We start from the raw sequence: 25686 nt of genomic DNA on the forward strand, positions 1-25686 counted from the left end.
GAACATTGTCCCTGGGTTGATTTAGTATCTACTTGGCTGCTAAAGTCTTTCTTCAAAAGCCTTGACACTTCTTTCCCTCAGGGTTAAAAATAAGGTTTCCAAAAATGTATATTCATCTTATGGGTTGCTGTATTGTCAACCATTAATCTCTCAGGCCACCCAGATGGCACGGAAGAGGTCTATCCAATGGTTTCCGAACCCCAAGGAGCTTCAGGAAGCTAAACAGAGCAAGCTAGACGACTTGACTAGCAAAGCCACAAACTCTTAGTACCACCTTGTTTTCCTAGCATGCTAGTTAAGAACAAAGGCTCTGGACTCCCGACAGCCCTGTTCAAATCCTTGCTTTGTCACTTCCAAGTCGAATGACCTTGAAGAATCTCTCAACCTCCATAAACCTTGTTTCTCCATCTTAAAATGGAAATTGTCCTATGTAGGTAGAGCCTGTAAGGAGTAAATGAAATAATGAATACAAAACATTTAGCACAATGCCTGGCACACAGAAACTCCTGAATAAATGTTTGATGGTGTTTTTTGTTTTTGTTTTTGTTTTTTTTATTTTTGGGACAGAGAGAGACAGAGCATGATCGGGGGAGGGGCAGAGAGAGAGGGAGACACAGAATCGGAAACAGGCTCCAGGCTCCGAGCCATCAGCCCAGAGCCCGACGCGGGGCTCGAACTCACGGACCGCGAGATCGTGACCTGGCTGAAGTCGGACGCTTAACCGACTGCGCCACCCAGGCGCCCCTGATGGTGTTTTTTAAACCAGTCTGAACTTATAAATAATTTAGGCCACAGAAAGAAGAGAGGGAAAGGTGGGAAAAAAGGAAGTACAAGTGGATTCTAATATCCAAAAGAGCCTCTTTTGAGAATAATGGCTACCCATGCAGAAGAGAGGAGGGACACAGGCAGGAGCTCAAGCTGGTGAGTTGCTAAAAGATCACAGGAAGGCAAGAGAGTGTTATAGCCTCAAGCCAAAGCTTCAGGGTATACAGATGCCCAGGAAAATACAGGGTGCCCAGTTAAGTTAGAATTTCAGACAAACATTTTTGGGGGATAAGTATATCCCAAATATTGCATGGAACATACTTATGTTAACAAAAAATTATTGCTGGGGCACCTGGGTCTCTGAGTTGGTTGAGCGTCCGACTTCGGCTCAGGTCATGATCTCACATTCGTGGGTTCAAGGTCTGCATCAGGCTCTGTGCTGACAGCTCAGAGCCTGGAGCCTGCATCGGATTCTGTCTCCCTCTCTCTCTGCCCCTCCCCTGCTCGCGCTCTGTGTCTGTCTCTCAAAACTGAAATTAAAACATTAAAAAGTTAAAAAAAAAAACTTAAAAAAATTATTGCTTAATTGAAATTCCAATGTAACTGGGAATCCTGTTTCTGAGAGGTTTTTTGTTTTTTTGGGTTTTTTTGATTGTTTTTGTTTGTTCTGTTTCATTTTGTTGTTACTGTTTTGGTTTTTTGTTGTTGTTTTGTTTGTTTGTTTTGCTCCATGTGGCCGCCCTGGCCCTAACTTCGCAGACAGCTGCTCTGGCTGTCCTCACCTCATCTTGGCCCTGAATTCCCACCTCACGTTGAGAGGAGTCAGAGAAATAATGTGTGGGAAATGGCTTTGCAAACTCCAAAGAACTATAACATCAAGTAAGGAGACATTTCTTTCAGTGGGCGTTGTTATGAAAACACTGAGTCATCAAGCAAGAGCTGGGTCTTTGTGAATTTAAGGAGATGTATGGAAAATTCCGAGGAGTTTGGGGAGTGTATTCAGAAGGGGAGCCTCAAAGGACCCCAACGAGAGGGACTAGACGTGATGCTGGCCAACTGTGGCTGCACTGAGACTTACCTGGAGTGCTTTTCCGGTCCCCAGGGAGCACCTAGACCAAGTGAGTCAGGACCTCTGAGAGTGGGGCCAGGACCAGTGTCATTAAACCTCTCCATGTGATTCCATTTTGTAGCTGAGCTTGCAGACCAGTGGTAGAACACACCTGTAAAAGGGACGTTGAACAGGTGAGACACCTTGGGCCCTGGGGTCCCAGGGAGGGATAGTTAACACCCCTTAGTGAGGTTGGATGTAAGAAGGGGAGGGGAAAAAAAGAAAAAGAAGAAGAACAAGGGAGGAGGGAATTTGTAAGGATAAGGTGTATCCCATCTGCTTTTTAAAATTCTTTTTTTAATGTTCTAAAATAATATAAATACCCAGGGCAAATTTTTTAAGCCAGGAGGTTTGAATGTGAGTGAAAGGGAGTGGGTTAAATAAGAAAAGCAGGCGGGAATTTTCTATATTTAATCAAGCAGCACCTAACAGCCACACACCCAGTGGGGACAGTGGTCCCTCTCATTTGGGAGGGCCAAAGGATCCATTTGTGATTGAGAAGAACTGTGTTGGAGGGTTGTACTTTCCGTGAAGTCACAGATGGCTCACAATTTTTCTTCTAACTTATGACAGGACTTGTGGTAGCTGAGGACCAATTTCTCTTTCAGGCACAAAGATTTAGAAGGTGTGGGTGGTTATGTAAAAATGTAGGAATTCATGTGCTGAGTAAGTGACACCTACATGAGAAGCCACCACTTGTCTTTGATTAGCCATGACAGTCACCTAACGGGAAGTGTGTATTTTCAATCAACAAATATTTATTGAACTATGTGCCAAGCACTGTTCTTGGCATTGGTATAGAACAGGTAATAAAACCCTCTTGGTCCTCGTGGAATTTATATTTCAGTAGAAAAGACAGTTCATATCATTTCAGAAAGTGAGAAGAGGGTATACGGAAAGATATAGGAGGATAAGGAGCTCAGGAATGGTGGAATGGGCAGAGGGCAAGTTAAGTTAGGTGGAAGGCTGAGAAAGCCCTTTCTAATGCCTACATCTGAGCAGAAGCTTGAATAGAGTGAAGGGTGCACCATGTGGATATGTGAAAAAGGGTTGTAAGCAGAACAAGCAGCAAGTGCAAAGGCCCTGAGGCAGCTACCACCTGGCCCTGTTTAAGAAACATCAAGAAAGCCAGTGCTGCAGAGCAGGGTGCTGGGAAATAAGGATGAAAGGCAGACAGGACCAGATCATGTAGGGGCTTTCGATCAAGGTGAGCACCTTGGGTTTTGTGCTAATGCAGTGGGATGGAAGCCATTGGAGGAATTTGAGCAGGGAAGTGGTAGGATCTGATGAACTGTTGTGAAAGACACAACAGAGGGAAAGAGTGGAAGAAGGGAGCCCAGGTGGGAAGCTGTTGCTGTCATTGCCTAGACTAGGTGGGATGATGGCGGGTTGGAGCGGCCATGGAGGTTATGAAAGTGGTCGGATGTGGACTTTATTTTGGAGGTAGAGCCAGCAGGAGTTGCTGACAGATTTGAAGTGAGATTTTGAGAGAAAGCTAGAAACTGAGGATGCCCCCCAGGTTTATGGCACAAGTAGGTACGTAAATGGTGCCAATTCCCAAGATTGGTAACACATTTGGTAGGAAGGGTGCAAGCAGTGAAATCAACATTGGTGTTTTGCACAAGCTGCGTGAGCTACCTATCAGACAGCTGAGGTGGACCCTTCCGCGAACCCCCCCAATCCCTATTCCCCCTGTATTAGTTCTCAATGGCTGCAGGAACAAATGAGCCCACATTCAGTCACTTAAAACAGCACCAATTGGTTCTCTTAGAGTTACAGAGGTCAGAAATCTAAAATCCAGGTGTTGGTAGAACTGTGATCCTTCTGAGGATTTCAGGGGAGAATATATTTCCTTGCTTTTTCCAGCATCTAGAGGCTGCCCACATTCCTTCTCCCTTGGTCCCTTTCACTAGGTTCAACCCAGGAATGTAGCATTTTCTCTCTCCTGTAACCAAATGCCTCCCTCGTCTAATGACCCTTGTGATCACATCAGGCCCCTCTGGCTAAACCAGGATAATCTTTCCATTTCAAGATCCTTAACTTACACCTGCATGCAAGGTAACGTAAGGTAACGTATTCATAGACTCCCGGGAGTAGGATGCAGACATCTTGGGGGGACCATTGTTTAGCCTTATCACTACTTCCTTATCCTCAAAAAACCCTGATGGAGGTCAAAAGAGCAAGGCGCCTAACTGAAACACCACCTTTCCCAGGCCTACTTGCACAGAAAGGTGCCCAGAGCATCTTGGAAAGGAAACCAGTGCATGCTGATGGTGGTCACCCCTATCCCTCATTTTCATCACTTCAGGGCAGTGGCCTGCTCTCAAGTGCCAACAGCCACAGGCCTTTGCCTGAGGAGTCCCTCTGGTCTCCTGAGCCCACTTTGCTACATGTACGACAGGCCAGAAGTGCCCAAAATTAATATCCCCCCGGTGATTGACAGGAGTCGGTGTATAAATACCCCAATTCCCTCCCCCTGGATGAGATAACAGGCAGGGGGTATGCTGGCTCCCCGAGTTTCTCAGTGGGCTTCAGCTCCAGTGACCCTTAATGGTAACTTACCTGATATCAAGCCTTTTATCAACCAGCTTCCCTTCTTGGTTGTGAAACAGGAAAAATAATATAGTATCTGCCTTGTGTCCCTCAAAAGGTTTTTGTGTGTCCAGAAGGAGACATTGCAAATGCTTTGTAAATGGTAAACTACAGAATCATTTAAGGGGGTATTACGAGACCCACAGACTATTAGGGCTGTTGAGTACCTGAAGGTCATCTTGTTACCCCAGAAAGAGAAAGAGGACAACTCCAAGGGCTAATGAATGGAAGCAGACCAGAAGGATAAATGTGGTGTCCTAATTCTGGATCTGGTGGGGTTTGGCTCTATCATGATGTTTATTACTAAGTTCTCTCTTAGATGATTTCTAAGCCTCCTGGGGCCTCTACTTATTCATATGAAACATAGAAAGAATGGCCTGCAGTGACACTGTCACTATGTAGAGTACTTTGGGAGAGTCTTCAAAATCAGGGAGCCCAGCCCCTCTCATTAGAGGTGGGGATTATGCATAATCTCAGTTGCAAATTGCAGACACAATGCCATTAATTTATTTGACAAAGATTTGTAAAGAACTTACTACCTTCTGAGCACTATTGTAAATTCTTTACAAACATCTGCTCATTTAATTCCTATAACCACTCTATCAAGTAAGTACTATTATCATTCTCACTTTAGAGACGAGGAGACTGAGGCATAGAGAGGTTACATGACTTCTCCAAGATCACAGAGCATAGCAATGAACCCGGGAAGTCTGACTCCATGCTCAAAAATGCTGTGCAGTGCTGGGGCACTCGAGGGGCTCAGTTGATTAAGCATCCGACTCCTGGTTTTGTCTCAGGTCACTATTTCAGGCCCCATGTCAGGCTCCATGCTGACAGTGCAGAGCCTGCTTGGGATTCCCTCCCCCTCTCTTCTGCCCCTCCCCTGCTCACTCTCTATTCCCCCCCTCAAAATAAATACATAAACATCTTAAAAAGAACACAAAAAAACTATGTCAAAAATACTGTACTATGCTGAGTTGCCTTCTTTTTTATCATTTTCTCCTTCCAAATTACCTCTCACATCTATCCCTGGGCCAGTTCCTAGTGTTCAAATCATAACATCTCTCAATCAAAATGATTTCCATTTGCACAAGACAATTTAATGTAAATTGACTTAAATAGTCAAGGGAATATCAGTTCCTCCTAATCAGTGAGTCCAGAGGAAGGATGGAATTCAAGCATGGTTTGACCCTAAGTTTGCCAGTCATCAAGACAGAAGCTCTGCATCTCTGTAATTCTTTCAGCTCTGCCCTTTCCTTATCCTGTCTTTTTATTTATTTATTTATTTTGGTTCGCATCCCTCAAGGAAGCAAAATGCTCTTCCATCCACACATTGCACTATCCAGAGAAAGAAAGGGAGCCTTTGACCCAGCATCCCACTCATGAGGCAGGTTACTTCTGCCTCTGAACCAGTGGCTGAGGCCAAGGCTGGGATCCAGAGAGTGTCTGCTATCTAAGAATCATGTGCACCCCAGGGATAATTAGGAGGAAGTGGGAGGGTAGGAAGGCTTCAAGGCCCAGATGAGGTGCCACCTTCTCCACAAGATCTCCCTTTTGGTCTCATCATCTTCCATCTTTGGAAGAGTAGCTCCTTTCTCTGAATTCCCGTGACTCTTGATCTGCGTTGCTCTGACACCATTCACCACTTCATATTCATCATTTTGGATTCCTCCTGGATCATCTCCACTTGACTCTCCACTATTTTCCACTCTTTTCTGCTCTGTTCACCCCAGCAGATGGGCCATTTCTCTTTTGTAACCCACTCCCATCAGATTTTCTATTCTACACCATGGCACGAAAATAGCTCTTGCCAAGATCGTGCCCTCCATCTTGCCAAATCCAGTGACCAGTGCTCAGTTCTCCCCTTGCTCACCCTCTTGGCAGCAAGTGACGTAGGGGACCCCTCTCTCCGCTCAAAGCGTTTGCTTCCATTCCCAGATACCACATGGTTTTGTGTTGTCATGCACTTCTCTGTTCTTTTCTACTCTCTTTTGCTAGCATCTCCCCCATCCTACCCCACCCCCACCCACCTCTGCTCTCTCCACGAGGGCCGTGGTTTTGACAGTGGCCACGTTCCCCTTCCTACAACCACTGCTCCCATGTCATGGCACCTGACCCACAGCTACTACTCTCATCAGAATCTGGAAACGCTGCCCCCTCTCTTCTTATCCCCACAGACCTGGAGTGGGTAAAGGTTTCCCACTATTGCTAGACAATGAATGCTTCATCATGCCTTGCTGGGTCTCTTAATGCAGCCAGCACCCCTGTAGACCGTCCCTTCAATAACTCTCTTCCATAAATCCTTGGAGTGTGCTCTTTCCTGATAGGACTGACTAGCACTCTGCTTGTTTCCTTATGTCACTTATCTCCCATATTAGCTTATAAGGTCACTAAGAACAAAGTCTGTTTTTAATTCTTTTATCCCCAGGAGTGCTTGCTATCCAATTGGTACCAATAAATGCTGAAACAAAGCATTCTTTCTTATTAACTGCTTTCAGCTTAAACAAGAAGTGAAAGCAATAAAAGCATTTAAACACACACACACACACACACACACACACACACACACACACCTCCCAGGACAAAAGGCAGAAGGATGAAATAATGCTAAATTCTGATGTTATGAGTTTTTGCCTGATTTTTCAAATTCATGATGTATTCAAAATCCATATGGATCATGCTTTTTCCTCTCCAGGCCCAGAAATTAAAGAGAGTTACTTCTATTACAATAGAAATTGAAGTACAGGGGCACCTGGGTGGCTCAGTTGGTTAAGTGTCCAGCTTTGGCTCAGGTCGTGGTGTTATGGTTTATGAGTTTGAGCCCCACTCAGAGCCTGGAACCTGCTTCAGATTCTGTGTCTCCCTCTCTCTCTGCCCCTCCTCTGCTCTCACTCTGCCTCTCTCTCTCGAAAATGAGTACACATAGAAAGAAACTTTTTTAAGAAATGAAATTGAAGTACCAATAAACTGAGAAGCAGGGAAACCCCATTGCTGACCAGCGGGGGGATCTAGGAAATACTGGGTGCTGGGATTTGCATCACACCCTATGCTGAGATGGGCTTTGGGAAAGAAGCTCTATGGGGGGTGCCCACCTTTGGGGGTCTCCTTCCTACTTTGCTTGTCTCTCTCTCTTCCTATTATGAACTACATTGCCACTCTTTCCCTACCAACCCTGATCCCATTGCTCCAGTGCCAACCAGGTGGGTAGTATAAGGATTCAGGGCAATAAGGGGAAAGGAAAGGAAGGAAAAAGAAACCCCCATCTTCCCTCCTCTGGCCCTAGTGGTGGTCTTATTAGCTGTCTCCTTCACCTACAATCTTTGGGCCATTCTCTGTCACCTATTGTAAATCCCCTAGTCCCCAGAAACTGGACCTAAATATTCTTTTGAAATAAAGAGGATTCTGACTACAATCTTCTATGGATTCCAGGGTCCTCCTTTGACATCTGTGTCTGCTATTGCTTTTACAAACGAATCCAAGTATAAAAATCGACACTGTTGTGTATATATGTTGGGAGAGATGAGTGGAGATGATTACGTTTATTCTGTTTCTCATATTTCAAAAATCTTTAGAGAGTTTCCAAAAGGATAAACTGAATGTCCATGAGGATGACCAAACACCCTTGCCTCTCAGTTCCTTGCCTTCCTCATTACCAATGACCTTTTGTCTACACTATCACAAAGCCACCCACTCCCTGCAACTGCTCTATTTTTAAGATAATCAGTCAATCATTCTGTCTCCAAGCAGCACCTCCTACCTTTCCAGCCAACTGGTTCCATCTTTCTTCAAGTTCATCAGTGCTTCCTCCCTAGGAGTCCCCTTCTAGTCTCTTTCCTCCGTATGTCCCTCTGATACCATGGTTCATCATTTGGGGCAGTCTTTCACAAATATCTTAACTTCCTTTGCTCCTTCATCTATCTGTGATATCTCCCTGGCATAAAAAAAAAAAAAAGCATTAACTTGAAACAAAGCTTACTCCCCAACTCCCCCATTCTTCTCCTAAATAGCCAAATGCTATTACTAGAGAAAACCATACATCCATCAGACAGGTCTCTTGGCAAATTCAAGATCACCCATCTCAAGAGGCTCTCAACTCTCCCAGCATCAAAAAATACTTGTAGAGTCGGGAAATATCCACGGAAGGTGCTCTGGGAATTCTGAAATGAATGGACTGCGTGGAGGTAGAGAAACAAACAAAGAGACAAAGCTAATAGATGAGGGCAGAAGGGAACCAAATGGGAAGAGTAATTTGGAAGCAAAAGGAAGACAGGATTTCAACAAGGCTTGACTGCCATTCCCTCTTGTGAGTAAAACTCTTATTTTTAAGACTTATTGGGTGGCTGTACAAGACAGCCTGTCTAGTTCCACCCTGTTGATGACAACTCTCTTATAGATGAAGAAGCAGATCATCCTGGAGATTGTTGGTGTGTGCAACTGTGCTGGGAGAAGGCAGGGTTTCGTTTCCTCATCTGGCACAAAGGAATCCTTCCTACTTTCCCCAGGAGGACATTGGGAGGAAATGGATTGGTGGGAAGCAAAAGGATTATTTCAGTAGTAATGACTGCAGGAGGTCAAGGCAAGGCTGAGGCTGTTCTCAATAAGAATCATTGTGACTAAAGACAACGGCTAGTGGGAATTTTTTTTCTTTGTTTGCTTTTATTTTTTGATGCTAGACAGCTGGAATGCCAAGGGCAGTTCTGTGCCAAGCCACAAAAAGACTGAAAGCCCAGGACTTCCCCTCGGACAATAGCTTCCATTTTAGCTTCGGGCAAGAGTAAAATCTGTCCTAAGATAGTTTAGGAACTTCCTGTTGGCTCACATTTCAAGCAGCTTGTATTTAATTTTCACCTTGCCACTCAGAGCTCAGAGTGAACAGGAGACCCAGGGACAGGGTACTTTGCTGAGAACTGACCAGCGACCGCCTGGCTAGAAATGCTGTAAGTACTGCTTGGTTTGAATGTTTTAGGTTCTCAAGGCTTCTAGTAGTCTGAAATATTAACTGAGCAAACTGCTGTTATGGGCTCTTGGTTCATAACTTTCTTGGATTGGATAGTCAGAAGGAAATAGGACCTCTTGATATCACATTCATCAAATCCCAGGTGACATTAAAATGAACAGGTTATAGACAATGATAGTGGGTGTAGATTCTCTTGAATGGGATCAAACAGATAAATCTGAAAGGCTTTTTTGTTCTGGGGTAATGACAAGAAATGCAACCAGAACTACAAAAAGGTTTAATTTTATTTTATTTTATTTTATTTTATTTTATTTTATTTTACTTGAGAGAGAGAGAGAGAGAGAGAGAGGGTGCACAAGCAGGGGGAAGGGGCAGAGGGAGAGAGAGAGAGAATCTCAAACAGGCTCCGTGCCCGACACAGAGCTTGATCTCACACCCTGGGATCATGGCCTGAGCTGAAATCAAGAGTTGGACGCTCAGCCAACTGAGCCACCCAGATGCCCCAATTCTCCTTTTTTAAATAGAAAGAGAAGCAAAGTGGTTCAGACAGCAACTCTCAAGTTAGAATTCTGGGTCTGTTTCTTTTTAATTATGAGATCAAAGGCAAATTGCTTAGTCTCTCTGATAACAGTTGCTCTATCTGTAAAATGGGTATTGTACCATTATAAAACTAGTATAAGCTTTATAGTATTATATATAAAAATATATGTGAAATCTATATGTTTTATATATAAAACACGTATGAAATTGAATGAGATTTCATATTTAGTGTATAATTTTGTTTATATAGCATAAGCTTAGGCTTATTTTGCTTATGTGAGCAAAATTTATATAATAGGTTTCATATATATAATGGATTTCACATATGTGAAATACATATACTGGTATTCACATATGTGAATACATATACTGGTTTTAATATATATAATATGAAATATATTATGTATGAAATCCAGTATTTATATACATACACACTTGAATCTTGAACAACATGGGGGTTAGAGGTGATGACCCCCCATGCAGTTAAAAATCCACATATGACTTTTGACTCCCCCAAAACTTAACCACAAATAGCCTACTATTAACCAAAAGCCTTACTGATAACATAACAAGTCAGTTAACACATATTTGAGTGTTATATGTTATTATATATAATACGCAAAGTATGTATCAAGGGCCCTTTGCCTCCCTCCCATTTTACCAGCACTGCCCGGGCACTGAAGTGCTCAATGCTTTCTTCTGTTTTGAAAGTCTTACTAATTCAAGGTAAGAATCGATCACCGACACATCCCTGGTTTCGAAGACCTCACCTGCCCTGAGGCCCTTTACCCTGTAGGATCCCCCTTCTCTCACGGCCCCACGTTGGTCAAGGGATCACCAGCATAGCTGCCCAGGACAGGGCTCCACCTCTCAGAGTCAGTTTCACCACGTGGACCTCAGTCCCCAGAGTCAGGCAGACACCTGTGGCAGTTGAAGAACAGGGTCCCTGGTCTTCAGTTTTCCCCTGGAGAAAGCAAGTTCCTGGCATGGAGAAGCACTTATCTTATGCTTCCTCTTGGCTAGAAATGCTTTCTCAGCTGCATTTGGTCCATAGCATCCTGCCCTCTGCCCTGTTCTTGTCTCTTCTCCTCCGTGCTCCTTCCCCCATGAACTTTGTGGTCAGAGTCACTTATGGAGCAGGAGCAGAGAAGGCCCAGGGAACGTGGTCCCTTCAGTCATGCTAGCAACCCCTCCACAGACCTGTCCACTTGGTGAGCACAAGCAGCTTGGATATATCCTTGTAACTGTGGCTACTTTCAGCCTTGGGAACAGAATGGAAAGTGGGGGGCTGATAACCCATCTCAGCAGCATTCCCGGGCACCATCCTGACACTGGATGTTTGAGTGGTTAATCAGTGAAGCACGCTGTTGTTTGAGGACTAACCGACATTTATTTAACTCTTCCTTTTGACAGAGGAGAACAGACAGCCATAATGGAACCCAAACCTCAGAAGAGCCCAGGTACCCAAGGAATATGCTCTCTTAAGGAAAAACTTTATTGAAAATGACAAACGATTCTCATCAAGCTACCCAGGATACAGGAGATAGTTTTAGTGAGGATAATGGGTGGCATTCTGGGACAATGATTCATGGTATGGATAGTGTAACAGAAGCTGCTGTGTTCAGCTAATTATTGTGTAAGCGCTCACCTATCTAGAAATTTGACATTTTCTGACTTTCATTAACCAGATGTTCCATCTGTTGCTTGGAGATGGTGCCGAAACAAACTATAGCCCAGAAGAGACCGAAGAATATTTCATAATTTAATAGGAAATTCTCCCTTGGAGAAACTGCCTAAATTGTTATTATAGGGGTAGCTCGAGGTGTATTATTCAAAGGTCCTTGTTCATGTTTACACAGTTCATTGCAGGTGGGTAGTTAGAAAAGCTGATTTAGGAGGAAATAATTTAGAAATCAAATGATCAAAGCACCTATCATTAGTAAGTCACGGTGCTTCATATTATAGAGGATATACAGAGTAAGTAATAGAGTCATTGCTCCCAATGAGTTTATAAATGTTGTTGGGAAGTTAAGATAAACACATGTGAGTAACTGTGCTGAGAAGCTAAGATAAGTACAAACAATCGGGGTATGATAGGAATCACGAAAGTGAGTGTGAAACATTATGGGAATCTGAAAAAGAAAGGGCATACAAGTAGTTTTGGGAATCTGGAGAGGTTTTATGAGGAGGCATTTGGACCCTAAAAAATGTATAGGGTTTTAAGAGAGATTGGTAAAGAGCACATCTCGGCAGAGAGGGATGGCATGAACAAAGCAATGAGTGGATTAGAGGCAGGATGTATCAGAGGGCAATGTGGATATAAAGTAGGACAGTGGAGAGTAAAGGGTGAGGCTGTGGAAATATGGCAGTATGTTGTACCAGACCTTGACCTCATTAGACCACCAATCCTTGAACAAGAGAATGGCATCATTAGATTTGCATTTTAGACTGGTCCTATTTTTTGAAATAGCCTTTTTCTTTTAATGTTTATTATTTATTTGTTTGTTTATTTATTTTGAGAGAGAGAGAGAGAGAGAGGAGGGTGGGGAGGGGCAGAGGGAGAGGGAGAGAGATGATCCCAAGCAGGCTTCACACTGTCAGTACAGAGCCCAACTTGGGGCTCGACCTCACGAACTGTGAGATCATGACTTAAGCCAAAATCAGGAGTCGGAAGATTAATTGACAGAGCCATTCAGACACCCCTGAAATAGCTGTTTACAGTAAAAATGACATACAGTAAATTGCACATATTTAAAATGTACATTTTGTTAAGTTTTGATATGTGTATATGCCTGGGAAACCATTACAACAATCAAGATAATATGCATCACTCCCAAAAGTTTTCTGTTATTGATTTTCGGTTTGATTCCATTATGTTCTGAAAATATACTTTGTAAACCTTGGATCCTTTCAGATTTATTGAGACTGGTTTTATGGACCAGAACATGATCTGTCTTGGAAAATGTTGCATGTGCCCTTGAGAAAGGTGTGCATTGTGCTGTTGTTGAGTGTTCTATAAATATCAATCAGGTCAAGTTTGTTATTGATAGTGTTGTTCAAGTCCACTAAATCTTCATGATTTTCTGCTTATTTTTTCTATCAGTTATGGAGAGAGGGATACTGAAATCTCTGACTATAATTGTGGATTTCTCTATTTCTCTGTGCAGTTCTAGCAGTTTTTGCCTCAAGTATGTTGAAAGTCTGTTATTAGGTACATAATTGTGTAGGATTATTATGTCCTTTTGGTTAATTGACCCCTTTATCATTATAAAAAGACATTTATCCCTGGTAATACTATTTTGCTATACAATCTGATCTTACTATAGCCAGTCCAGCTTTGTTTTGACTGCTGTTGGCATGGTATATCCTTTTCCTGACCTTTTACTTATAACCTATTTGTGTCTTTGTGTTCGTTTTTTTAATGTTTATTTATTTATTTTGAGAGAGAGAGAGAGAGAGAAAGTGCACAAGCAGGGAGGGGCACGGAGAGAGAGATAGAGAGAATCCCAAGCAGTGTCTGTTCTGTCAGCACACAGCTCAGATGTGGGGCTCGAGTCCACTCCCATGAAGCATGAGATCTTGACCTGAGCCAAAATCAAGATTCAGACATTTAACCAGCTGAGCCACCCAGGCACCCCATGTGTCTTTATATTTAAAATGTGTTTCTTGTGAGTACCATGCAGTTGGGTCTTGCTTTCTTATCCAATCTGACAGTCTCACCCTTTTAATTGAATTTTTTAGACCATTTACACTTAATGTGAATATTGATGTGATTGCGTTTGAGTCTATCATAGCATTGTTTTCTATTTGTCTCATTTTTTCTTTGTTCACCTTTTCCCTCTTTTTCATTGTTTTTTGAATTGAGTATTTTTATGATACTATTTATCTCCTTTCTTGGCTTATTAATTGTAACTGTTTTGTTATTTTAGTGGTCACACTAGGGCATATAGTATATCTTTAACGTATCACAGTCTATCTTACTACAAATGATATTACACCAAATCACATATAAGAATTTTATAAAAGTATACTTACATTTTCCCCTCCTGGGCTTAATGCCTTTTACTTAATGAAATTGCGTTTTACTTACACATATGTTATAATCTTCACAGTATGTTGTTAGTATTTTGTTTGAACAGTCGGTTGAATTTTTAAATGTTTTAATTAATACAAAAACAAAATTCGTATATTTGCCTTTGCAGTTACCATTCAGTGTTGTTCATTCATTCATATAAATTCAGATTTGCATCTGGTATCATTTCTTTCCACCCAGAGGGCTTCCTTTAAGCTTTCTTATAGTATAGGCCTCCTGTTTATGGATCTCTTTAGCTTTTGTATTATCTGAAAAATGTCTTGAAATTGCCTTTATTTTTTTTTTTATTTTTTAAACATTTTATTTTATTTTTTGAGAGACAAAGAAAGACAGCGTGAGCAGGGGAGGAGCAGAGAGAGAGGGAGACACAGAATCTGAAGCATGCTCCAGGCTCTGAGCTGTCAGCACAGAGCCCAATGCGGGACTCAAACCCACGAACGTGAGATCATGACCTGAGCTGAAGTAGGACACTCAATTGACGGAGCCACCCAGGTGCCCTGAAATTGCCTTTATTTTTCAAAGATATTTTTGCTGCATATAGAATTCTAGAATGACAGTGTTTTTCTTTCAGTACTTTAAATATTTGCTCCACTGTTTTTTTGCTCACATTATTTCTGATGAGAAATCTAATGTCTTTAGCATGTTTTTTTTTTTTTCCTTCTGCATACATATTTTCCTTCCTTCTGGCTGATTTTAAGGTTATTTTCTTTATCACTAGTTTTGAACAATTTGATCACAACATGCCTTAGTAGAGTTTTTTTCATGTACCTTGTGTTTAGGGTTCCTGACCTGCTTGGATCTCTGGGTTTATAGTTTTCTTTAAATTTATACACTTTTCAGCATTATTTCTTTAAATATGTTTTCTGTATCCCTACCTGCTTAGGGATTTCATTACTTGTATAGTAGGTCACTTGAAATTGTCCCACAGTGAGGCACCTGTGTGGCTCAGTGGGTTAAGCATTTGACTCTTGATATCGGTTCAGGTCGTGATCTCACAGATGGTGGGATCGAGCCCCGCATCAGGTTGTGCATTGACAGCATGGAACCTGCTTGGGATTTTCTCTCTCTCTCTCTCTCTCTCTCTCTCTCTCTCTCTCTCTCTCTCTCCCCCTCTCTCTCTTCCTCTCTTCCTCTCTCCCTCTGCCCCTCCCCCACTCACTCATAAGAGTGCAATCTCTCTCTCTCAAAAGAAATAAAAAGATAAAGAAATTGTCCCACTGTGCATTGGTGTTCTTTTAACATTTTTTTTTATTCTTTTTTCTCTCTGCATCTGTGTTGATAGTTTCTCTTACTTTGTCTTCATGTGCACTAATCTGCTGTTACTCCTATTCAGTGTGTGTGTTTGTTTGTTTCTGAGACATTATGGTTTTCATCTTTTGAAGTTCACTTTAGATCTTTTTTATATCATCTGTGTCTCTACCTAACTCCTGGAATATATTAAATACAGTAATAATAACTGTTTTTACAACTGTCTCTGCTAATTCGAACATCTGTGTCAGTTCTAGGCCCATTTCGATAATGTTCCTAATTATGGGTCATGGTTTCCTGCCTCTTTGCATATTTGGTAGTCTTCAGCTGGTTGCCAGACATCGAAATTTTTACCTTGCTGGGTGCTGCCTATTTTTGTATTTCTACAAATCTTGAGCTTTATTCTGGGATGCAGTTAAGTTTTTTGGAAACAATTTGATCCTTTTAAGACCTGCTTTTAGGGCACCTGGGTGGCTCAGTCGGTTAAGCATCTGACTCTTAATTTCGACTCAGGTCATAATCTCACGGTTCATGAGTCCGAGCCCCATGTCCAGCTCTGCGCTGGCAGCTTGAAGCCTGCTTGGGATTCTCTGTCTCCCTCTCTCTCTCTCTCTCTGCCCCTCCCCTTCTCGTGCATGCACACTCTCTCTCCCTCCCTCTCTCTCTCAAAAATAAATAAATAAACTTTTTTTTTTTTTCAAGGCTAGCTTTTACGATTTGTCAGGTGGATCTGGAACAGTCCTCAGCCCAAAAATAATTATTCCATACTCTTGAATTCTTAAGAACCTTATGCATGTTTCTGTGATTCTTTCCATGTGCAGCTCTTTCCTCTTTGGCACTCTGTCCCTGTGAACTCTAGTGTCTTAATTTCCCCCAAAGCCTTAGCTCTGTCTCCTCAACTCAGGAATTCACCCAATTCCACCTCAGTTCCCCTTTCCTGTGCTATAGCCTGGAAACTCTCTCAAGGGAGTCATAGGGCCCACCTTGTTTCCCATCTCATAGGGATGAGTGATTTTATTGCCCATGCCAAGGGTCTTGAAAACCACTATTGTATATATTTTGTCTGGTAAACCCAGTCCCTGTTATTCCATCCTTGCCCCAAGTACTGAATCAGTCAGATTTGGTGTTTACTCTCAGGGATATGTCAAGGATGGGTTTGAAAACGTCAAGACTGGAATTAGGGCATCAAACTGGACACTACAATGCACAGTGAAAAAACCTATGAAGGTCTTGAATGCATATGCATTTGAATACATTGAAACATATGAAGGTCTTGAAGGCAGCAGTGGTGGGAACAGAACGATCAGGATAGATCCCAGAGGTGTTTGGGAAGTGAAAGTGAGCATGATTTAATCATTGAGTGGCCATAAGACTGATGGAAGGGTGACGGTTAAGGGGATTCAGAGGGTTCTAGGTGGGGAGGCTGGACAGGTGTTGGTAACACCACTTCATAAAAGGCACCTGGGGATAGAGTGATGTGAGAAAGAAGTTTATGGGAAATCCAGGGGAAGATGTTTAGGGGCAAAAATTGCATATACAGGGGTAAAAATACTGAAAATTTGTCCCATCAGTTTCCCACAGACTAGATTTTGCTGAAGACATCTCTGACATGGTGTTTACCATATTTCTGTTTTCTGTATTTCCTACAAACTGGACCTAGAGGATGGGTGAGATTGTCCCACTGGTTTTTGTTGTTGTTGTTGTTGTTGTTTGGCAAAGCTAATTAGTGGGTGGTCCTGTCCATTGGTTTTAAAATCAAACCCACTATATTGGCCTACGGCCTTCCAGGCCCAACTGAACTTGTCTCTAGCCTCGTCTTAGACCACTCTTAGAGTCCTCACTGGCTCATTATATTCCAGCCACTCAGTGCTCCTGTTCTCTTCCTAGAACACCTCTCCCCTTTCCTGTCCCTGGGCCTTTGACTATGCTACTTCCTCTGCCTACCCAGCTGTTTGCACGCTTGGTTCCTTCTCATCCTCATAAAGGTTTCCCCTGACTCCTCTTCCTCAAGGGGCCTCCCTGCCTGGCTATCCCGTCTCATCACCCTGGTCATGCTCTCCAATGCACGTATCCCAACCGGCACTTACCTTGCTTGTTTTCGTTTCTTGTTTATCACCCACCTTCCACACGTGATAGGAAGCTCCATGAAGGCAGGGAATACAAGCAGAAGCCAGGTGGCATGAAAAGACCTCATCATTAAGTGTCTCTAGTAGCTCACTTTTAAGCCCAGAATCCTACTATGGACAAAAACCCCAGTACCCTTATTAACAATTAATGCCATCATGGCCAGAGTTTTTCTGTCACCATACCCTCTGAGTTTGCTTGAATGGGGCAGTGAGGCAGACGCATAATATTTCTGGACTTCACATACCTTAACCAGTAAATTGGCTGAATACTGATGGCTTCAGTACTGATGGCTTCGTAAACTCAGATTAAGATAGCCACATTGTTTACTGGGTTATTTTCCTCAGCTTCAGTTCTGGAGAAAACAGCACCGTTGCCATGGTCAACGAGCACCGTCAGAGTTTTTGTGTCCTGGTAGTCGATGTGAATACCGGGGACAGACACCCTGGGAGTGACAAACTGGGCTACGTACTAATAGATACTTTACTTTAAGGTTCTGCTAATTGTATACGATGTTATTAGGGACTCCTAGGCCCAAATTTTTATAAAATACTGTATCTGTTGAACCTTTTAAATTTAATACAACCAAAGAGCACCTGTATTAGAGGCAGATGAGAGACTGGTTTATTCTGCAAGCCATAAAGGCTAAAGTTTCCTCTGTTGTTGATAACAGCCCTACTGTGTGCCAGGCCCAGTACTGAGAGGTTTCCATGCATTAACTCCTTCAGTCCTCCCCACATATCTGTGAGGTCGGTACTATTGTCTCCATTTTACAGATAAGGAAGCAGGGAAAGTTAGGGATTCTAGGTGCTCTATCAATATTTGTTTAGTAAATAAATATGTGATTTTTGTCCATGGCCATACAATTTTAAAAAGGAGCCAGCCAAAACTTGTTTTTGCAATATTGCTGCATTGTTTTTCTTTTCCTTTTCCGTGTGTGTATGTGTGCATGTAAAGGGATGGAGGGTGGGGTGGGGAGCAGGCAGAGTTGCTACAGAGGAGGGGAAGGAAGCAAAGTGAGGACAGCTGCCTAGGAATTACTACATTCATGTAGTAATTTTGGCATAGTTGGAACAGCATCTGACTCTTAATCCTGGGGTCATGAGTTTGAGTCCTACGTTGGGTGTAGAGATTACTTAAATAAATAAGCCTTTTCTTTTAAGTTTACTTATTTTGAGAGAGACAGAGACAGTGCAAATCACGGAGGGGCAGAGAGAGAGAGTCCCAAGCAGGCTCCACACTGTCAGTGTAGAGCCTGACGCAGGGCTTGAACTCACAAAGCTGTGAGATCATGGGCTCAAACCCACGAAGCTGTGAGATCATGACCTGAGCTGAAACCAAGAGTCAGACGCTTAACCAACTGAGCCACTCAGGTGCCCCATTAAATAAATAAACTTTTAAAAGAAAATGTTTAAAAAAAAAAAAAGAAATACTAAATTCTAGCATAATGTCCCCATCAGTTGTGCTACCTAATCCTGATTCTGTTTTCACTTAATTAAAAAGCTCTAACTCTTTAGTAAAGACGGTCTTTTATAAAACCATGAGCAAACTAGAACTACAGCCTGGAGGTGAAAGCAAAAAAAACTTTAATAACATGACATTTTTCTGAATAATGAAAGTAGTACATATTTCTTGAAGACATTTTTGAAAATACAGGGGAAGAAAACCCTCTACATTTCAATCCTTACGGAGAAGCAGTTAACATTTTGGAAACCTTTTGATGTAACCACGCTGCCACCTCATTTTCAAGAGCAGGTGTTTTGGGGGCTCCTGGGTGGCTCAGTCGGTTAAGCATCCGACTTCAGCTCAGGTCACAATCTCGCGGTCCGGGAGTTCGAGCCCCGCGTCGGGCTCTGGGCTGATGGCTCAGAGCCCGGAGCCTGCTTCGGATTCTGTGTCTCCCTCTCTCTCTGCCCCTCCCCCGTTCATGCCCTGTCTCTCTCTGTCTCAAAAATAAATAAACGTTAAAAAAAAATTAAAAAAAAAAAAGAGCAGGTGTTTTTGCTTCTGTTTACTAAGCCAAGGAGCAAGGCAGAATTATTCTGCTCCTGTGGCTGGTGCTCTGACAAGAATAGAGAAAAACCTTTGCTCACATCTGGAGAGCCAGTGGTGTGCCCCAGAAATGAGAACCCGACGTTAAAGAGCTTCTAAAGGTCATCTGGAGGGAAGTCCTGGCTCTGGTCGAATAAGAATAATGCCCTCGGTCCTTTGGGCTCTTTGTTTTCCTGCTCTAGGATCGAAGTTCTTTTCCATAACTGAATAATTGGAAGACCTTTCCAGAGGGAAATAGCGTTTTCCAGTTGAAGCAGTTCTTTCCCAAAATCTACAGGGAACAAACTGAGTCTGTTCACTTTCTTTTATTAGGCAAACAATTTACATTTTATTATGAAAATGAAGTCTGCAAACAAGATTACTTTATTAAATCACCACCTCCTCAGCTTTTCTTCTCTGCTGTAAGTACGCACCATGATCTAACGGGCCTCCCACTAGCTTCCTGAGAATTTTTCAAGTCCCGTCCCTTCCTTGGAGATCCGACTAAGATGCAAAATGTTTTCATTTTTCAGTCTTCTTGGAAAAAGCGGTTTTTCATTCTGTCAAAGAGTGGGGGAAGGAGACTTCACGTCTCCTATTACAAAGACGAACATCGCCGAGGTTCCATTGAAATTGACCGGTGCGCGTCCAGTCCGGAAAACGTGTATAACAACGAATACTAACACAGGGCATGCAAATTGAAATTTAAATCATTGACTGAAAGAACCAAAGCCTTCATGCTTACAATATTGGTTGCTGAAAAGAAGCTGAAATGAAGAACATCCTGAGTAAAACACGGCCACATACTTATTTCACGTTGTATATACCAGTTCATAAATTATTCATTAATAAGCATTTAGTTACAAAAGACTTTGATTTGCTTAATTTACGGATGAGGGAGAGCAGATCAAATCATCATTTCATAAACCCAAGATGGATTTTTAAAAAAGTATTGAGATTTGCTTTTTTTTTTTTTTTTTTTTTGGCCTTCTCTTTAAGAAATTCGGTACAAAATGAAAATTAGGAAACATGATCGTTTGTAGAACAAAGAATTCAACAGAAATAAGAATTTTTGAATTAAATGTGAGGCTGAACTAAGTATTTGCAATCAGTAATGAGCCAGATCTAAACTTATTTTGTAACATTATTGGACAATTTCCAAGACATTGATCAAGCAGACCTAAATTTTATTCAGTTTGCATCTTAATATAAAACAGTAGTCATTGTGCTTGAATCTGTGTAATACTTTGTGTCTATATCTAACAGAAACTCCAGTGTAGAAGTTGGCATAAGTAGCCATGAAAAAATGCAATCTGTATGTAAGATGTTCAAATGCCACCCTGATGAGGTGATGTCCATCAGAACCACTAACAGGGAATATTTCCTCATTGGCCATGACAGGTAAGTAGTAAGATAACACAGTGTTTCCTGTGTGCGCAATAAAAAGTGGACAAGCAGACAGAATATCTCAAACCAATAACCAATAAACAGACTTTGAACAGAAATCCATGGCCACCCCCTGCAACATTATTGGGTAGTGTTCATTATTTGTTGAAACATCTCAGAAAGTAACCGTATTCATTCCCTAGGGCTTCTATAACAAAGTACCACAAACTGAATGTCTTAGAACAACAGATACGTATTGTCTCACCGTTCTGGAGGCCAGTCATCTGACATCAGGGTGTCACAGGGCCACGTTCCTTCTGAAGGCTCTAGGGAAGGTCTGTTCTAGGCCTTTCTCCTGGCTTCTGGTATTTCCTTGGCTTGCGTCAGCAGAACTACAACGTTCACACAGCATTCTCCCTGTGAGCGTGTCTCTGCATCCGAACTTTTTATAAGGACGCTTGTCATAATGAATTAGGAGGCCAGTATAACCTCATCTTCACCAATGACATCTACAATAACCCAACCCAATTTCCAGATAAGGTCACATTCTGAGGTACTGGGGATTGACACTTCAACAGATGAATTTTGAGGGGACGCCAGTCAACCCACACCCCCATCCCCATCACCCCAGTTGCTTTTCACATAAGAGAACCCAATACACAAACATCTGTACAAGCTACCTATGTTAGGGAGGGGCCATGTTCATCCCTGAAGAAGTCTTCGGTTTTTAAGGGGGGCTCCCGGTGCAAGCAAAGGTGCCTAACGGATCCTTTGTAGATGATTGTCTGCTTGACAGAGAGGCCAAGGCCAGGGGAGGAAGCTGGGCAGAGGAGGCACAGAACGCTCACGCCGAAGTATGAAGGGCCTTGATCTGCTGCAGATTAAGCCCAAGGCGAACAGCCTTCTTTTTCACATTGTCATGAAAGCCAATAGAAAAGTTGTGATTTATATAAATTCATTCAAACACAGGCTTCATAAACACACGCATCCCCCAAAGGGAGGCACACCTGGGTAGCTATACAAAAAAATGGTGCTGACGGGTTAAGGGGCTCGCTTATGAACACAAAAGAAATCAGTGTCAAAGCCAAAAGGTCCCAACCCTATGATCACTACTGTTATTTTCGACTGTTCTTCCCATTTCTCTGAGCTTTCCTCGCAGAGGCGGCAGGAAGATTAATTCTAGTGTGCAAGTGTGGAGGTGGTGAAGAGCCAGTGGGTCATTGAAGCTACTTCGGGAAAAATCTTTATTTCCCTGGTACCTGCTCCCACTGCCTGTTCCAACCTTAATAAAAGAATCTTTTTCTGGTTCCAAAGGAGCACAGGTGCTATTGTTGCCACACGCCAACTGAAAAGTTTATTCCTATCAACAGGGAGAAGATTAAAGAGTGGGTCTCCTTCATGTTATCATTTTGCTGGGACGCCAAAGCAGCACGCCAGAACACAGAGGTGACTCTACATTGCCGATAAAATAACAGGGCACCTGAACACAGCCTCTGTCACAAGGAAACAATGGTAGCTTTTTTGCTTTTCCTCCTGAGCAACTGGCACTAATACAAGGAAAAACTAAGTGAGAAAATGTACATCCTTGTTATTTTTGTGATGAACAATAGGAAAAAACGCTTCCGTGTTTTTGCAAGAGACCTGAAATGCAGACCCTTCACATTTTCATTATGGGGTCGGAGGAGTGAAATGCACTTTTTTAAGCGTAGCTAAGACTACAGCAGTTCCCATCACTGTTATTCAAGGTGCATAACAGCTGCCTTTTTCAGTGAGTAAGTCTAGGCTGGTGTCTGTACAAAGGCTCTTCATATCTCTTGCGTTTTCAGTATAATATCTCTTTAATGTAAGGGCTAGTAGCTTTAGGTTTTTAATTTACTTCCCGAGAACCTTCGCTGATTTACACAAGTCCTTTATGGGGGTAGACCTTTATAAGTGAAACTCAGTGTATAGGTATCATTTTGACATGTTTTCTCCAAGTTGTTCTGTGCCCACAGCAAGGGCAGAGGCCGTGGAGGAAGGAAAGTGAGGTGTGTCTGTGAGTAGACCCAAATGACCAGAAAATAGTGGCACAGGGTCAAAAAGACAGGTTGAGGGAAATTCAGGACATCGGAAGCCCAGGCTGAGAGTCCTCAAGGGCTTGGAAACAGGAGAGAGCTATGATCACCTTGTATCTTGGTGCGAGAAGGCTGGCTGGGGGGATAAATGTTAGCGGAAAAGAGTGAAGGCGGGAAGCCCAGCGAGGAGGCTGTTGCTTCGGTCCAGGTGAGACATGGATTGTGCCCTGATTGCAATATTCCTCTTCCATAAGCAGGAGAAATTCCCCCTGGGTGGTAAAAGGCCTTCTTCAGACCCCAGTCCTCTCCTTGGTCCTTCCAGCGCGTCAGAGGCTGTCAGCCCCACCCCACCAAGAAATAGTCTTCCAGACATGGTAATCAGACTTCCATCTGTCTGTCTGTCTGTCTGTCTCTCTCTCTCTCGACGCCTTGCCTGGGAGTCTGCTGATGCTTCCAAAGTATTACCCATGTATTTGACACCTTCCTCTAAGCCTAACCCACCATCATGATCTTAGCCTTAGTATTTATCCTATATTTAGTCTGTTTCTTATACCACAAATGAGCCTTCCTGTTTGCCCTGCCTACCTTGAAATGTATTCATTCATTTTGGGTGCGCCTCACCATGCATCTGGGTATGTTGGGCAGAGAACCCTCCAGCTAAACAGAAGCCTGGCTGGCAACCTTTTCCTTCCTTTCACACAAAGGGTGCGGATTACCTCTGTAAAAAAGATTCCCAACACACCACTCGGTCTCCTGCCATACTGTCTCTATTTCTGGGGTAAAACCAAGGTTCTCACTCATCTTTTTTATTTACCCAGATCAATCTTGCTTCCTCTTAAGTGTGTGTGCGCACGTGTGTGTGTGTGTGTGTGTGTGTGTGTGTGTGTGACTTCATTTCTAATGAAACCCATTTGAGGAAAACAACACATCTGGCTCTTGAAAGTGATTTGTGATTGTGCTCTCAGCTCTCTTGGATTCAGTCTTCCCAACTTTGGATTAACGGACCGAGCGGTTGGGTTGTTTTTTTAATCTCCTGCCGTGGATACCATTTCGTCCGTTAGAGATGTAACCATTGACTTTCCCTTCTCCCTGGGTGCCAAGCACATCTTAATATGGCATAACCTGCTGTTTTATCTAGTTGGGAGCTCTCCAACTATGTTAAAAGCTTTCTTACCCCCTGCTTTTCCAAAGATAACGTTACTGGTCGTCTTGCCTTTTCACACTTTGCATTCGAATTCGGAGATTTTTCAGTCAGCTCCAGTTAAAAGTACCATCTACCTTGTTGGGTTTTGTGGTGGTGATGATGGTTGTCATTGTCGTTGTTGTGGGAACCGTTCTTCACCCCCCAGCTCAGCACGGTCTGGCTTCATGATCTTGGCACTAGAAAAATGGACACCATTGAAAACATTTGGTTTTTAAAATCACTTCCCTTCAAGGACTTCCTAGAAAACTTTCAAGTTCTTTTCAAAACCCTTGCTCACAGGCATTGTTCTTGGAAGAATTAAGTTGTACTTGTAACAATTTTCCTGCCATGCAAAGCAGCTGCTTTAGTAGAGGGAGGATCTTGTATCCACTGGGGAGGGAAGGTGGTGGTTGCTTAAACCTACATTACCTTGTAGACTGTAATTCATATGATCACATGACCAACACTAGCAAATTGCATTGCTATGGAAACAATAGAAGTGTGTGAGCAGAACACAAAAGAGGAATCTTGAGCAGGAAGAGGAAAGGGGTGGTGCCCTGACCGTGGGCTGATTATCTTCTCAGGTGGCCCCGGGGGGAAAACTAGTATCTGGGAGTGGGGGGACTCAGTGGCAGTCCTTAGTGCCTTAGAGTATACCCTCCCCCACCGCCCGCCCCTGAGAGAACTGCTTGTTCTAAGTTACGGGTCCCAATGGTAGAGAACAGCCTGAAATATGGGCTGGTGTTTTTACCTCATCAAGGTGACCCAGACTCAAGAGGCGAGTTCAAGTTGTGTGGACTTCTGCATGTAACCTTGGGAAATGTTCCGATCTTCTCAACTTAATTAATCTAATATGGCTTCCCAGAAGGCACGTGGTTGAATTCCGTCTCTCGCAAAAAAAAAAAAAAAAAGAGAGAGAGAGAGAGAGAGAATAGAATTAATTGTCTTCCTCTCTTTATTCAGCATTTAATGGAAAACAATTCTCCAGGACTCAGACAAGCTCATCTGCCACACGATTTCTTGTCAGAGACTACTGAAGAGACAGAAGAAGAGAGTCATTATGTTAGTCCTCAAAGTATCCTTTCACAGGTAACCCCTTCCATCCACTAATCCTTCCTTCCTTGGACGGATATTTGCCGGGTCCCTGCTGCGTGCTGTTCCTGAGGCAGGAGGCTGGGCTCGGTGGTGAATCAGGCACGGGTGATGTGCTCACGGTGCTGACCCTTGAAAAGAAGGAGGCCGTGGTACAAGACAGAAGGGGCTCTGTGCTGAAGAGAGATGCTGATAAATGCCTGGAGTGCAGGAGGGAAGGGAAGCGGGGAGGTGATTTCCAGACAGAAAGAAAAGGCCATTCAAAAATCCTCCCCCCGCCAAAAGTAAGTACAAAACTATGCAGTGACAGTTCAGAGAAGGAGGAGTTGGTGTTGGCTGAGGTGGTCGGAGGGGGCTGCGGGACCTCATAAGGCCCAAACACAGCTTCATCGGGCCAGAGAGGAAAGGGGGGCTCCAGGTGACACAAGTGGCCTGAAAGCTGGCTCTGGAAGAGCACCATTTGTAGGTGAGCAGCGGGCAGACCGGCTTGGCTGGAAGGAATTTTTCCAAATA

General features: G+C 43.0%; 1 protein-coding gene and 1 long non-coding RNA gene across 9 annotated transcripts in view; one reads left to right on the forward strand and one right to left on the reverse strand.

Moving 5' to 3' along the window:
- Positions 1–7414: 7414 nt before the first annotated feature.
- Positions 7415–25686, forward strand: part of PLEKHS1 (pleckstrin homology domain containing S1) — a 37674-nt gene continuing 19402 nt past the window's right edge. The window contains exons 1-8 of one of the 6 annotated variants that reach the window (XM_045040699.1): positions 7415–9402; positions 11376–11422; positions 19792–19880; positions 19992–20098; positions 20725–20859; positions 22215–22290; positions 23153–23272; positions 25045–25170. In XM_045040699.1, the coding sequence (XP_044896634.1) occupies positions 9398–9402; positions 11376–11422; positions 19792–19880; positions 19992–20098; positions 20725–20859; positions 22215–22290; positions 23153–23272; positions 25045–25170 (705 nt within the window). In that variant the 5' untranslated portion in view covers positions 7415–9397. The remainder of the gene's footprint in view (positions 9403–11375; positions 11423–19791; positions 19881–19991; positions 20099–20724; positions 20860–22214; positions 22291–23152; positions 23273–25044; positions 25171–25686) is intronic. The other 5 variants (XM_023240960.2, XM_023240956.2, XM_023240957.2 and 2 more) reach the window with 5 other exon arrangements.
- LOC123380920 lies at positions 20087–25049 on the reverse strand. 3 transcript variants are annotated; one of them, XR_006587334.1, is made up of 3 exons: positions 24833–25049; positions 21110–24278; positions 20087–20225 (listed from the first exon to the last, which is right to left on the reverse strand). It is a non-coding gene; the product is annotated as an uncharacterized LOC123380920 (long non-coding RNA). The 3 variants fall into 3 exon arrangements; XR_006587336.1 differs by lacking the exon at positions 24833–25049 and adding an exon at positions 24511–24582; XR_006587335.1 differs by lacking the exon at positions 24833–25049 and adding an exon at positions 24380–24515.

Source organism: Felis catus, chromosome D2 (assembly GCF_018350175.1).
Source record: "Felis catus isolate Fca126 chromosome D2, F.catus_Fca126_mat1.0, whole genome shotgun sequence".
Classification (NCBI taxonomy): Eukaryota; Metazoa; Chordata; class Mammalia; order Carnivora; family Felidae; genus Felis; species Felis catus.